The sequence below is a fragment of the Barbus barbus genome (assembly GCF_936440315.1).
Source record: "Barbus barbus genome assembly, chromosome: 7".
Classification (NCBI taxonomy): domain Eukaryota; kingdom Metazoa; phylum Chordata; class Actinopteri; order Cypriniformes; family Cyprinidae; genus Barbus; species Barbus barbus.
The window spans coordinates 13,590,709-13,605,948 of NC_136735.1; the positions used below are offsets into that span (position 1 = coordinate 13,590,709).

The window sequence follows — 15,240 nt, forward strand, 5'->3', positions numbered from 1 at the left end:
CCTGTCAGTCGGATTTACAGCACGTGAATTCATCAATGTCTTCCTAAATACATGAAAGTAAGTGCAAACGCATGGAACCACAGTTTGAATTTGGCACTTATGCGACGTCACCGAACATTCTAAATCCCCTATGTGAGACCGTACTCCCAGGGGCACGGACATACAAATCCCATATGTGAGACCATAAGGCTCAAAAGGCTAATGGAATTCATGTTTACCTGTATTTTGTTTTTCTGTCTGCTGTCATGTTTATCTGTTTTGATATTGTAAAGCGATCTTAAGTTTGCAGAAAGGCGCTATATAAAATTATTAAATTAACTATTAACTATTAAATTGTTATTATTATTAATCCAATTAATACTTTCCCCTTAAAAACATACTACAGAGTGACGTGTATGGCCATTTGCAGCGTCTCGCACATGAGGAGTGTTAAAAGAATTTAAACTTTAAACGCCGCTCATCAATGTAAGTTCCAAAACGAAGACCCCAGAGGCGGGGAAAGCTTTGAGAGCTTTTGTTTACAGTAGCAGGTTGGCATGGCAACTTTTGTATTTGACGGCAACATGACGGAGTAGACATTCTGCACTGCACTTTTTTTTTAAAAACCATTCCTTAGCTCTGCGTCTCGCGGTTTTAGACGTAACATGTTCTGAGTGAACGGCCAGTAAGAACGTAGAGGAAATACTTGCACTTGCAGAGTGACAGGACAAGATCCCTGAGATGGTGCCATGCTCTTAGGCCCCGTTTACACTAGTGCATTTTCGTTTTAAAACTGAGTTTTAGAATGAAAATGATCAACGTTTACACTGGTATTTCTGCTGCGTTTCAGAAACGATCTCCGTGTACACTACACAACCGAAAACGCATGTCGCATGACTATTTATGCAGGTACAACCATAGATATGTTTACCATAGATGCAACCCTATTATTTAGATCGTGGATAGATCGTGCTTGGGGCGGTCGAATGGGGAATCTACCCATACATATCTATGGGTACAATAACTAGCATGCTGTTATTGTTTGCACAGTCATCAAGGATACGCAGAGCGAATGTGGGCCACGCCATCGTTTTCAAAAGTCTCCGTTTTGGTCCGTTTACACTGAAACACAACCCCGGAGTTTTAACTAAAACGGGGTCTGCAGCGTTTTCCAACGTCTCCGTTTTCGACCTTGAAAACGCCGGAGTAGTGTAAACGATAGGTGTATCCGTAGCAAAAGTTATGCGTTTTAAAACGAAAACGCACTAGTGTAAACGGGGCCTTTTGTCTTAATCAGTGTTCTGTTTACATTCATTATTTAAAATATTTGTTTACAGGAGATGCAAGTTATTATTTTCTACTTTTCACATTGCATTATTTAAAATAATATTAATTTACAAGAGAAACTATTTATTTTCTACATTTCGGATGAAAATATTTAAAATTGTTTTTTTTTTTTAAACATGGTTAAACATAGACGCTGGTTATTTTCAACTCTTGACATGACAATATTAATTTTTGTTTGCAAAAAAAAAGTTATTTATTTTTTTACAACTTTATAACTTTACAACTTTTTACAATAAAACTGAAATGTGACTTTTTTCATAAGACATCATTTCAAGTAAGCTTTGATTTCAATTGTTCAAAAATTTTTACATATACCCAAAATAGTCTCCTTCAATTATTTTAAAATCAGAAAGATAAGAAATGCACTCTTCCATTAGGAAAAAAATTCCACCTTTAATAGTTGAGTATATTTACAGTACAAACCTTTAATGAACTATGAGGGCAAAAAAACAAAACGCATAAAAAACATTCAATAATCATAATTGAGGTAAAGTGTTCAATTAATCAAGGTTTTGATTTTAGGTCAAATCGCCCAGCCCTAGTTTAGTGGCATTGTTTACGTTAAGTGCCGCCGATTGATGACGTGTTGTGGAATCACTCTAGTAGGAGTGGTAGGGAGTTAATTCTTTTTGTTGAACTTGAGTATTTCATTCATTTTTAATAGTGTAAATAATTGTTAATTTTGCAAATGAATTGCTAACACTTTGCTTTTTTGTGTGGTTGTTTTGGACGTCTTATTTAGATTGTAAATGGCAACCAAGCTGTGAGAAATGCAATTAATTTCATCTTAATTTTCACTGTTATGCACAACAGTTCAACCCTCAGTGATCTGCATCTGTCTGTATATTTGCACGTTTATCGCATATATGTGAGACATACTTCACAAGTGAAACTAGTTACCGTCAAACCCATATTTACAGAGTGATGAATCAAAGTTATTAAGAATGTGCCAAATGAAGTCAGTGGGAGGAGCTTAGCCTGAAGACCATGTGAGTAATGTACAGATGATTATGAGCAGTTTATTGTGACGAGCCGCTCTTTGTCTTCCCTCCCTCATTCTCCATGCTTCCTGTTCTCTTTCTCTCCCTTCCGTTTCTCGGCTGTGTCTCTCTCTCTCTCTCTCTCTCTCTCTCTCTCTCTCTCTCTCTCTCTCTCTCTCTCTCTCTCTCTGGGTGAGGTGCAGTAATTGTCTCTGCTGGCAGGGCTGCTGAAGGCTTTATTGGATTGGAGTAGGATTTCAGGGACTGTGTTTAACATGCACCCAGGCACTACAGTACACACACACACACACACACACATTCATTCAGCCAGTGTTTAAACAGGCTGCCATTAACGGTGAGGGAGGGAGCCGGCAAGCGAGCGAGAGAGAGCAAGTATTTAGCAGCGTTTAGGAGGAGGCGGTGTTGCTCAACGAGCGGAAGCCTCGTGTGCTGACTCTCCGTGCCCCCTCTTTCTCCTCCCTCCTTTCTTCTGCTTCTGCTCTCTCCTGTCCTCCCCCTCCTGTCTTCCTTCTATCTCTTTCTCTCTCTTCTTCTTCTCCCTCATTAATATCTTATTATATTAGTGTTAGCCAGTGGGTGCTCCCTCCATCTTCACACATACTGCCACCACACGCACTCACGAAAACACTGTACTGGGCTGAGAGTTATTTATAAACCTCTGTATCCCACAGACAGGAACTCACGAGGGAGAGAGTGAGGTTGAACAGATAGAGAGAGAGAGAAAGGAGGGGTGAGGTAATACATTTTTTCCAGCTAACCACAACATTCCAAAATTTCTCTACAACTTGATTCAAGTGTGAACGTGTATTGATCACAAAACAACAGCTTGCGACAAGCTAAAAATGACTAATTTGGTTTTAATACAGCTGTGTGTGTGTTGTGTGCATTTAATTGCGTCCAATCCTCCTCATATTTTTATATATCCCTTGCATAATCTGTAAGATGTTTAGCATTTTAAAACAAATGAGTCATCATAAAAACTTTCTTTTTTAGTATTGCTCTGAGGAACATGCATAACAGATATGCTTATTTCATAGACACGTTCTTGTTTAAAAGTACATACACTTGCCTCTTAAAGGGATAAAACTCCTAAAATGAACCTTCTGTCATTGTTGTGCCTTTATTCATTGTTTATTTATTTTGTGTGTGTGTTACACAAAAGAAGAGATTTTGAATAATGTGCTGGTCACTCTTTTCCTTGCTTTATACTGAATAGGCACTGGAGCTTTAAAACTTGAAAAATTATATAAAAGTAGACCATATGTGACCCTGGACTATAAGGCATTAATCAGAAATGGAGTTTTGATATATTTACAGTAAGAAATTTACAAAATATCTTCATGGAACATGGTCTTTATTTAATATCCTAATGATTTTTGGCATAAAAGAAAAATTGATCATTTTGACCCATATGCTACAATGTATTGTTGGCTATTGCTACAATATACCCATGTGACTTAAGACTGATTTTGTGGTCCAGGGTCACATATGAGTTGTGCGCTACTTTTCAAGTCTTCTGAGGTCTTACAGTAGCTTTGTTGACTAACAGACCAAAATTAGAGTCTTGAATCAGTCCAGTCCAGACTAGATTTATGATCTGGATGAACATTTAATCGCAGATTTAACTCAAAAGAGTAATTTGTTGATGATTCAGGCATCGCTGCTTCTCTTATGAAAGTTTTTTTATTAATATTAATAATTATTATTGGAAGCAGTGAGCTGCTTTACTAGCCAGGACAATCCAGGATCTAGTACACAATAACATAGAGCTATAAATAATAGTAGCTCAAGGATCAACATGCAATATTAAGAACCAGAGATATATAAACTCCTGAACAGGATAATTTGTGTAATTTCAGTTACTATTTTGTCTAATGTAATATATGTAAATTTATGCTATGGCAAATAGCTTCCTGGGGGTTGTAATAAATAATAAATAAAATGAAATTTTATTATTATTCTAATTTATTCTGCAAATGTGTAAACTTGTGAGCTCAACTGTCTGTAGTACTATAGGATGCTTCTTTCACCTCTTAAATTAAAGGGTCATGCACCCAGCTCATTTTAAAGTCTGATGAGCTAGATCTATAACACACGCATGCACACACAAAATATTTCAGATGAGCACTCTGCGCAGTATTTACTAGAGAGGCTGTGTGTAAGTGCCTGTGTTGTGTGTTTAGCTATGTTATCTGTTGTTAGTCTTAAACACATGCTTCACACAAAGAAGGTTCGAGGTTGTCTAAGATTTTGTTGTTGTTTGGTTTGTACATATCTGCTTGTCTATGTGCATGTTTAGTTGATCAGAATCAGAATCAGAATGAACTTTATTGGCCAAGTATGTTTACACATACAAGGAATTTGTTATAGTGACACAAGCTCCACAGTGCAACAGAGAGACAGCAACAGGACAGGACACAGATAATAAAGAATAATATAAATATCCAAATAGGCAATGTACAAAACAGCAAAAACACAATATACAGGTCCTTTTCAAAAAATTAGCATATTGTGATAAAGTTCATTATTTTCTGTAATGTACTGATAAACATTAGACTTTCATATATTTTAGATTCATTACACACAACTGAAGTAGTTCAAGCCTTTTATTGTTTTAATATTGATGATTTTGGCATACAGCTCATGAAAACCCAAAATTCCTATCTCAAAAAATTAGCATATCATGAAAAGGTTCTCTAAACAAGCTATTAACCTAATCATCTGAATCAACTAATTAACTCTAAACACCTGCAAAAGATTCCTGAGGCTTTTAAAAACTCCCAGCCTGGTTCATTACTCAAAACCGCAATCATGGGTAAGACTGCCGACCTGACTGCTGTCCAGAAGGCCATCATTGACACCCTCAAGCAAGAGGGTAAGACACAGAAAGAAATTTCTGAACGAATAGGCTGTTCCCAGAGTGCTGTATCAAGGCACCTCAGTGGGAAGTCTGTGGGAAGGAAAAAGTGTGGCAGAAAACGCAGCACAACGAGAAGAGGTGACCGGACCCTGAGGAAGATTGTGGAGAAGGACCGATTCCAGACCTTGGGGGACCTGCGGAAGCAGTGGACTGAGTCTGGAGTAGAAACATCCAGAGCCACCGTGTACAGGCGTGTGCAGGAAATGGGCTACAGGTGCCGCATTCCCGCTACAGAGAACCAGCACTGGACTGTTGCTCAGTGGTCCAAAGTACTTTTTTCGGATGAAAGCAAATTTTGCATGTCATTCGGAAATCAAGGTGCCAGAGTCTGGAGGAAGACTGGGGAGAGGGAAATGCCAAAATGCCTGAAGTCCAGTGTCAAGTACCCACAGTCAGTGATGGTCTGGGGTGCCATGTCAGCTGCTGGTGTTGGTCCACTGTGTTTTATCAAGGGCAGGGTCAATGCAGCTATCAGGAGATTTTGGAGCACTTCATGCTTCCATCTGCTGAAAAGCTTTATGGAGATGAAGATTTCATTTTTCAGCACGACCTGGCACCTGCTCACAGTGCCAAAACCACTGGTAAATGGTTTACTGACCATGGTATTACTGTGCTCAATTGGCCTGCCAACTCTCCTGACCTGAACCCCATAGAGAATCTGTGGGATATTGTGAAGAGAAAGTTGAGAGACGCAAGACCCAACACTCTGGATGAGCTTAAGGCTGCTAACGAAGCATCCTGGGCCTCCATAACACCTCAGCAGTGCCACAGGCTGATTGCCTCCATGCCACGCCGCATTGAAGCAGTCATTTAAAAGGATTCCCGACCAAGTATTGAGTGCATAACTGAACATAATTATTTGAAGGTTGACTTTTTTTTGTATTAAAAACACTTTTTTTTATTGGTCGGATGAAATATGCTAATTTTTTGAGATATATATATACAGCTGCATCTCAATAAATTAGAATGTCGTGGAAAAGTTCATTTATTTCAGTAATTCTACTCAAATTGTGAAACTCGTGTATTAAATAAATTCAGTGCACACAGACTGAAGTAGTTTAAGTCTATGGTTCTTTTACTAAGGCTGCATTAATTTAGTAAAAAAAAAAAAAAAAAAGAAAGAAAATAAAAACAGTAATATTGTGAAATATTACTATTTTATTATTGATTTTTTATTATTTAATATATTTTAAAATGTAATTTATGTGATGGCAAAGCTGAATTTCATTACTCCAGTCTTCAGTGTCACATGTTCCTTCAGAAATCATTATAATATATTGAGTTGCTGCACAAGAAACATTTATTTTTATGGTCATTTTTGAAAACCAGTTGTGCTGCTTTATATTTTTGTGGAAACAGGTATACATACATGGTTCTTTGAATGGAAATAAATCTCAAAAGAACTGAATTTAGTTTAAATAATTTATGTAGCAATTCAGAAATATTTACTTGCTGAATAAAAGTATTAATCTATTTTAAACAAATGTTGGGTGTTTAGTTGAGCATGCTCATTTACCCTATTTTTCCATTTATCCCAGATTATTTTATGCTTAATCTTTAAAAACACAAATTTAGGGTCTTGCCACTTCTTTCTGTATTTGCTCTATTTTGTATTGTATTAAATACAATAAATACCACCTCTTCGTTTTGTCCTAAGCTTCTGCAACAAGCAACAGGACACTGTCATTCATTTGTCACACCTAGTAGCTCTGCCCCCTGTAAAATCTTATTGGTCCAGAATTATTTTGTTCATACTGTACATTTAAACATCAAACATCATCTGATTGGTTGTAATCATGCTACATTGCACAGCAATTTTTGCAGTCTTTTTGGACAGACAAACATCATGTCACTGGAAACCTGTTTGGACACAATATAACCATAGTTTGTACCTGGCTATGATGTAGAGACAATTTAGCATTTTCTTAACTAGAAATGCAACACATATTTGCACATTTGCTAGGTGCACGCTGTACCGCATCAAGGTGAAACAATCAAGGTTGCGCTTTCTGTTGTTTTGTACAATACGATTACGAGAGACAAAGTCAGTAATACAGGGTAAGTATTGCATACATTGACAAAGAAGAGTGCACAGAGATTGAGACATAAAGAAGAAGATAATTCAATAGATGAGGAAAAAAGCATAGGGTGGGTATAGAAGGGGAGAGAGGAAAGAAAACATTAGGGAGGGAGACCACTAGAGAGAAAGAGCGAGAGAGATTATTGGCAGAAGTGTCCAGCGCACTCAGCCTAGGAGCTGGGGGGAGGGGCTTTGGGATCAGGAGGTTGCTATAACAACTGCACCTTGGTGGTTCTCTCCCCCCATGCTCTCTCTCTCTCTCTCCAGTCACATGAAAGCATTACCGTCTGTCTGAAGAGCTCTTCTGTCTTTCCCTCCCTCCCTCTTGTATTTCTCTCCCACCCTTTATCCGTGTGCTCTCCCACATGGTGACTGTGAAGAGAGCAGGAGAGGGAGTGTGTTTGTGTGAGCTACTGAACACTTTAATAGGCAGTGAAATAGAGAAAAACAAACATCAGCCTCCCCCCGCCACACACACACACACACGTATGCACAGACTTTCTCTCTCTTCCTGTCTCTACCTCTGCCGCGTGTTGTCTTAACCCTGCCATGCTAGTTAAGGCTTGGGGGAGGTTTTTTCGCCGTTCTTATCCTATTACGGCGGTTTTGAGCCAAATGCTGCTAGCTAGATGGGTCTGTCTGCGGCTTATGGTGTCGCTAGTTACGCCATCCGTGCCATACCGCTCGACCCCGGACATCAGTGAAGATGTCTGCTGGAGGGGGTTGGTGCTAAACATACCTAATTACGCCTCACTTAGCATGCAGAGTCTTTGCAGGAAGATGATCATTATTGATATCAATCATGTGCCACTCTGAGAGGATTCATCGCACACGGACCTATAGGGTGCAGGAGTGGAGTGAGAAAATGCTTAGCGAAGTCATCCACAAATTTATGGCATTTAAAGGCATTGAGAGGACATGTTCTCATAGCAGAATATGTTTGCCAGTACTATTTTTACTGGTAATTGTGGTTCTTTTAATAGAATTTTGTAAATAATGCCATAATTGTAATAATTAATATTTAATTGTAATGGTAATAATGACTATTTTATTTTTTGTTTTATTTGATTTAGTTAAATTTTTTATTTTGTTACATTAAATTTAATTTTTAATTTTATTTTTTATTTCTTTCATTGCATTTTATTTATTTTTATCACTTATTTTTAACAACTTTTTTTGTTTTACTTTATTTTATTTGGTTTAATTTAAATGTATTTCATTTTGTTTAATATAATTTCGGTTTTCTTTTTTCTTCATTTCATACTGATTTACCACTGCTGGCACTTAAAATAAGTGCATGGCACTCCAAGCTATTGTTACAAGCTTTGACAGTTACAGAAGGCGATTGACTTGACTTTGGTTACCCGTTCATAAACGCAATATGCACAGCACAGTTTTGCAAATATTTTTGTCAGTCCCCTACACTGACTGTATGAATGCAGCCGGTTTTATGTGCACCACATTGTTCTCGATTTCTGCCTTGATTTCTTTCTCTCTCTCTCTCCCCGTCACTCACTCTCTCCATGAGAGTGACAGTCATCCTAATCGTCTTTATGGCATGATAAACGGCACGAATATTGACAGCCGTCGTGACAACGGTTGCCTTGGCAACCCCCTTAGCTGTTGCACACGACAGAGGTGTAACAATGAAAGATGCAACCCCACACAGACCTACAGTCAACATGAATGCAAGGGTCATATTTGAGCTTGCTACAGTAAAGCTTACAGTGTATGTCGTGTCTGTTATGCATAGCCAGACGGTTTAAAAGTCTTATGGGGCAGACTGCAGCAGAACGTGTTTTGTATGTGTGTGCGTGCATTTTATCCTGCTTATCTCCTCCTTTTGCATAAAGCTAGCCAGTGAACATCAGCCTTTCTTGTTTCCCATCATGATCTCGCTGTTCTTCTGGTCATGTAGGGAGAGACAGACTGAGAGAAAGAGATAGAAGGAGGGAGGGGGACTAGACGTATTGCCTCAGAGGAGACTCGGAGAGAAGATCCATGAATCTTGTTGTTTCAGAATCTAATTTCGCATGTTTCAGTGGAGTGAGTGTGTGTGTGTGAGATTTCTAACATGCACACACACACCGAAGTCCACTGGGATAAGCGAAGAAGGTGGGTGGGATCCTGCTGTTGTGTATGGGGAGAATTTGTCGCTAATGTTCTTGCGGTTCATCTGCATCTCTGGGTTTACGCACACATTTCACTTTTGTAATTAACACACCGTTAAATGTGTTCACTGTGAGAGTCATTAGCACAAACAGAAAGATGAGGAGAGATGATGGGAAATGCTTTTCACCCTCTTTTCTATCCTCACCTCTCAGGAGGCATCTATCACTCTTTTCCCGTCAATATTTGCCGTTGTTCATTCCCTACCGCACTGCCCTGCAATAGCGAGAGGGAAGGGACCGTCTGTAAAGTGACACAACTGATTAAGAGAATCATTTGTGGATTAACTGGAGGAATGCTTAAACTCACATTACAACTGATTGCACTTTTTTTTCCCCACCTTATTTGTGGTTGATTGTGCCAATATGTAATGCTATTTAAGGCAGTAATGACATTAAGGTTTGTCTCTTGTCCCTAACCTCTGTTGGGATGTACATGTGTGTTACTGTCTAGCATGCTTGTGTTGAGCGGCTTAGACACAGATTAATGGCTGAGACAAATTAAGCAGAAGAGCATTGTGGGATAAAAGTGTGCCCATGTGTGAACAATGAAACTCAGTTTATTTTGCATCCGATTCCCTCCTCTCTATTCGCTCTCTCTTTTCTCTCTCTGTGTAATTGTGAAGTGGTAACTGACGCTCATCACCTTTTCCCTCCATCAGTGATTCTCTGTGCAGTTAGAATTGATATGTTTGACTATGTGTGCATTGCCAGTAAAACAGGCATGTGCAAAACTACATATTTTCAAAACGGACAAGCCAGTCGGTTGAATGACTAGTTCAGTAGTTAGTCTTAAATTAGCCTTGCATAGTTAGGTTGGTTAAGAGTTCACGAGAACCTGATCTGACAGTCAGATAGAAAGTGTCCTTGTGTTTTAAAAAAAAGATCCAGTTTTTAAAAATGGCGCGGTTTAATTCTCATAGAACCAAGCTGCTGGATGAGCACACTAAGACTACCTTTGAGTAGTCAGTCTAATTCATCCACTTTATAACAGCTTTGCTAAAAAATATAAAAGTTACAGACTGTTTGACATCACTGATTGGTTCTAACTCATAGACAATTCTGACACCTTCCTACTGTAAATTGATTAGACTGAGTTTGATCCGCATTAAGTCGTTTACATAGTGGCCAATAGAATAATTAAATTAAGACAATTCTTGTCTTCTTTTTAAATTATCCTATTATTGCCTCATGAGGCCTCTGTTTAAACCCAAACTCCTGCACAGATTATGGAAAACCAAAACTGGAATTAAGTGTGGGCAGTTTGTGTTGATCAAAATACCTGCCCTCATTTGACGTCAAGACAACACCTCAGTGAAAGATCTTTTGTAAGTTCAGATAAACAAAAAGAGCAAGGCACTTTGAGTAAATAGCAAATGAATGTTTACTTTTTTAACACTTGTACACGTAACCACAATGACGATCATTGGCAGAAAACTTTTTCTATTGTGAAGTGTTTTGATAGCGAGAATATATTACCTATGTAAATTTTGGCATTCTGGACTAGAAACCACTCTGACGTGCTTCTGCTCTGAAATGTAAATAATTGTTTGAATAGTACCATGCCTGACTATTTATACACTGCAAAACTGCTTCACTAGGTAGCTTCACAAGATATTGTGAATATGCGACAACAATTTTCTGAAAATGTGTTGTTCTTTATGTTTTCATATTGACCTAAAGAGACCTTCTAACCATTGTTCTCTCTTTAATTTCTCTCTCAGCTCCAGGAAACAGTGAAGAGGAAATTGGACAGTGCCCGGTCTCCTTTAAATGGTGACCAAAATGGCCTCAGTGATGGGAATTATTCTCCCACGACAAAGAGACTCCGTAAAGAAGGATGCACTGGAATGGACTCTCTTGGTAGCCTCCCGCCCATTTCCCCACTTCATCCAATGGACATCAAACCCACCTTGCCCTCGGGCAATAACAGTGCCTCCTCAAACAACGCATCCGGCAACGGCAATGCTGGTACAAACCATATTACTGGACGACCTGAGGATTTAGGCAAAAATGGTGGAATGCCTGATATTAAACTGAACGGTTCGTTGGAGTTGGAAGATGGCTTTAGCCTACTAAAGGACATGAAACAAGAGCCTTTGGACGATGGCGGTGGAATCGAGTCCTCGGATACTTCGCTTTCAAATCAGAACAAGCTATTCTCTGACATCAATCTGAATGACCAGGAATGGCAGGAACTGATTGATGAGTTGGCCAACACAGTGCCTGAGGATGACATGCACGACCTCTTCAACGAGGACTTTGAGGAGAAAAAGGAAGTGAGCGACTTCACACGGGCCACAACGGAACAAATGCAGCTTGCACAAGACCCAGCACCTAACTCTGTAGCTACGGCACCCAACAGTACACCGCAACCGCAGAGTGGACAGATGCCCATGGGGTCACCTCAGGTGCGACCATCTTCGTCTGGTCCTCCGTTTGCAACTGCTGCCAATGGGACACCACCCCAGCAACCCTTGCAGCAGTCACCAGCAGTTGGAATGCCATCAGGATCTCCCGCTAACTGTGTGGCACGTTCTCCACAAACGCCCACCCAAGCGCAGACTCAGGCCTCAAGGCCTGGGAATGGATTTATGATGAATGCAGGTCCTGGCGTTGGCCCTGTGACATCAACTCCAGTAACAGGAGGTGGTCCTGGATCAGGGGGAACAGGTGGAAGTGTACCAGTCCCACCCACATCTGAACTTTCACCGGCCGAGCAGCTGAAGCAAATGGCTGCTCAGCAGCGTGCCAAACTTATCCAACAAAAACACCAACAGCAGTCCCAGGCAGCAAACTGGTCGCCTGCAGGAGCACCAACAAGCCCGTACAGTGGACCCTTTAACCCAGACAAACCAAATAGCCCCATGATGTATACGCAGGCATTCAATGCTAGCAACACAATGGGGCCAAAAACACCAAGCATGAACAACTACCTCCCACAGAACCACATGAACATGCTCAACCAGCAACAGCAGCAGCAGCAAACTAATAACTTGGCTGCCCAAAACAACCTCAATAAGCAGCTCTCTTATAGCAACACCAAGCCGCTGACTCATTTCAGTGGAGTAGACCACATGAGTCAGCGTATGACGCCGCCCATGGCCAATCAAGCCAAAAACCCGATGATGCCCTACATGCAGGGCACCGGGGGTGGGCCACCACAAGCTCCAGGTCCAATGCCCAACCAGTCAGCCCATTTAAGCGAAGAACAGAAGAGAATGATTATGATAAAGCAAAAAGCGCTGAGTCAAGGCATGCCATATGGCTCTATGCAGCAGCATGTACAGGTAAGATCCTTGATTTTTATTCATGCTATGTTATGGAGAGCTAAATATCTATATTTGAATGGAATATTTCATGCACCAGGGCAGCAGTTATAAATTGGATGTGTTTAAGATAATCTTTTAGATTTTCGTGGTCGGATGGTTATTGTTACAGTTGAGCTGTCCGCTTTAGAGTTACGTCAGCAATTCTTGGCGTACTATATCTTTGTTAGTCTGTGCTTGGGACAAACACAGTGATTTCACATTTGGTTGTTGAGGCATTTGCCAACTTTTATTTTAAATTTGTTGTGATCTCATTAGGTGAGTTTTTGGATGAGAAGCCAGGGAATGTATGTAAGTGACAACTTTCTTAAAGCTTTAGCCATTTCCAGAAATAAAATATATCAAGCCTTTTTAATTTGGTTTCACCCAAAAAGTCCATAGGTCTCCTCACAGTCCGTTCATTGACTGTCAGGTGCATATAGCACACCAGTCTTAATGCACTATTTATTTATTTATTTATTTATTTATTGTTTGTGTGTGTTTTCTATATAGTCATTCATGAAGACTGCTGGACCATTATTATTCATTTTTTAAATTGTTCTATTATTGTGATGTAATATACTTCTGATAAACCCGCCTCGAAACACATCAAAACATCAGATCTGTGATTGGTTGCTTTAACATGCCAGTTAGATGGCTCTTCTTTTTTAAGTGGATGTTATAAGATGCTAAATTTGTGAAATTTTAGACAAAATTCTGACTATGCAAGACTAAAAGTTAACTTTTAATCATTCAGATAAAGCTTCAGCATCGGTCAGTTTGCCTAGAGACACGCTAAGAGTCCAACCGATAAGTCCTCACCCATAACTCTGGATTTTATGTCTGTGTTGTGCAGTGGGACAGTAATGGTTGCTGTTGCCCTGAGCAACAGCTAGCACTTGGAATAGGAAATCGACACTCTGTAATATATTTATGCCTATGCGCCAACCTCCGATGTCCCTGTGGCCGCCAAAATCGCTTTCCCTCATCCTTTCCTTGGAATAAAGAGAAAATGGCGACACTAAAAGAAGAGAGAAGCTCTTCTTTCAGTGTCAGGAATTGATAGGATTTTGAAATGACTACAGTTCACTTAAATGTTATTGCCATTTGCTCATTGGTCGTAACAACTGGCCTTCAGTCTACAGCTAATGAGAAGTGTGAAATTTGTTACTATCTGTTGCATGATTATCTAACACAGTTGCTTAGTTAGACTACGGTTTACATGAACAAGTCAGCCAAGAGTGCTAGAATGCCTTTTGTAATTGGAGGGGTGCTGGTGGTAGTCTCAGTTACTGAAGAGGTCTCGAGTCTGCTAGCTTCTGAACTGTAAATTATTCTCATTAATGGTGACATCCTCAGCCCCTCCCAAGCTCCCTCTCTCTCCTCCTTTCATTTTATCCATCTGTTCATTGGGTCCTGTAGCTCTTGCTCTGAGATTAGATATTCCTCCACCCCTTTTCCTCTCTTTTTTTCTTCTCCTGCATCTCCCATGCCCCCCCTCCCTTCCCTCTTTTCCTCGTTCTCTCTCCTCAGAAGCAATAAAGGGGTAGATTTATGATGGTTGGTTCTTTTGCAGCCTGAGGAAAATGCAGCAGAAGAGCGAAACAAGGTAGAGAGAAATAAAAAGAGAGAGAATGAGAGAAAAAGCAGAATTAAGATAGACCATAAGTAAAAGATGGTATGAATTATGGAAAAGGTTTAAAATAAATCGAAGACTAAATGGGAGAAAGGTACTATGAAAGAGAATAGAGTATGAAAAGAGAAATTTGTGCTCTTTTGTAATTTCCCTCCTTCTAAATACACTATTGATGCTATTTTTCTCAGCTTAATTGGCATAGTATCATATGGTATGCTTGCTCTATGTACATGTCAGCAGAAAAATTCTGCTTTCATTGCTTTGAATGTAATAGATATAATCTGGACAAACATTTGCTAATTTTTCACATCGTGTTTTCTCAGCCACCTAAGACCAGCCAGACTGGTCTCTTCACCGCTAATGCTAATTTTTGTTTTGCCTGAGGTCTACATATCAGAATTACTTCTTTGCTTCCTTTTAGCGCAGCATCGTCTTCCGTTCTCGTAGTTATTACTGGTAAATGTTGTTACACACAAATTAGAACGATAATCGACCTGCAGTGACGTGGCTAGCAAAATATTTAAGATTTGTGTCAGCAAACCAAAAGATGCTTGCTTAGCTCAGGTGCTACATTCAGACAATTTGCATGCAATGCTCATGCTTCTCATAATATGACATTTACACATTTCTTATGTCCCTTTTGTCCATAGAGAACATGTGAAGTGCTATGTGTGCAGATCTCAGCTATAGAAATCAATAACAAATCCCAGCACATGCATTTTGTAAATTAGTTGCTCCATTGTATGAAATTAAACCAAATGGTGCCTTTTGGCTTCACACAAAAGGTGTGTGTCTATAAGA

At 39.6% G+C, this 15,240-nt stretch overlaps 1 protein-coding gene across 1 annotated transcript in view; it reads left to right on the forward strand.

The window, feature by feature from the left end:
- LOC306873112 (mastermind-like protein 3) overlaps positions 1-15,240 on the forward strand; it is a 113,920-nt gene that overhangs the window by 54,379 nt on the left and 44,301 nt on the right. Inside the window, exon 2 of the mRNA XM_079422153.1 lies at positions 11,220-12,785. Coding sequence (XP_079278279.1) covers positions 11,220-12,785 — 1,566 coding nt within the window. The remainder of the gene's footprint in view (positions 1-11,219; positions 12,786-15,240) is intronic.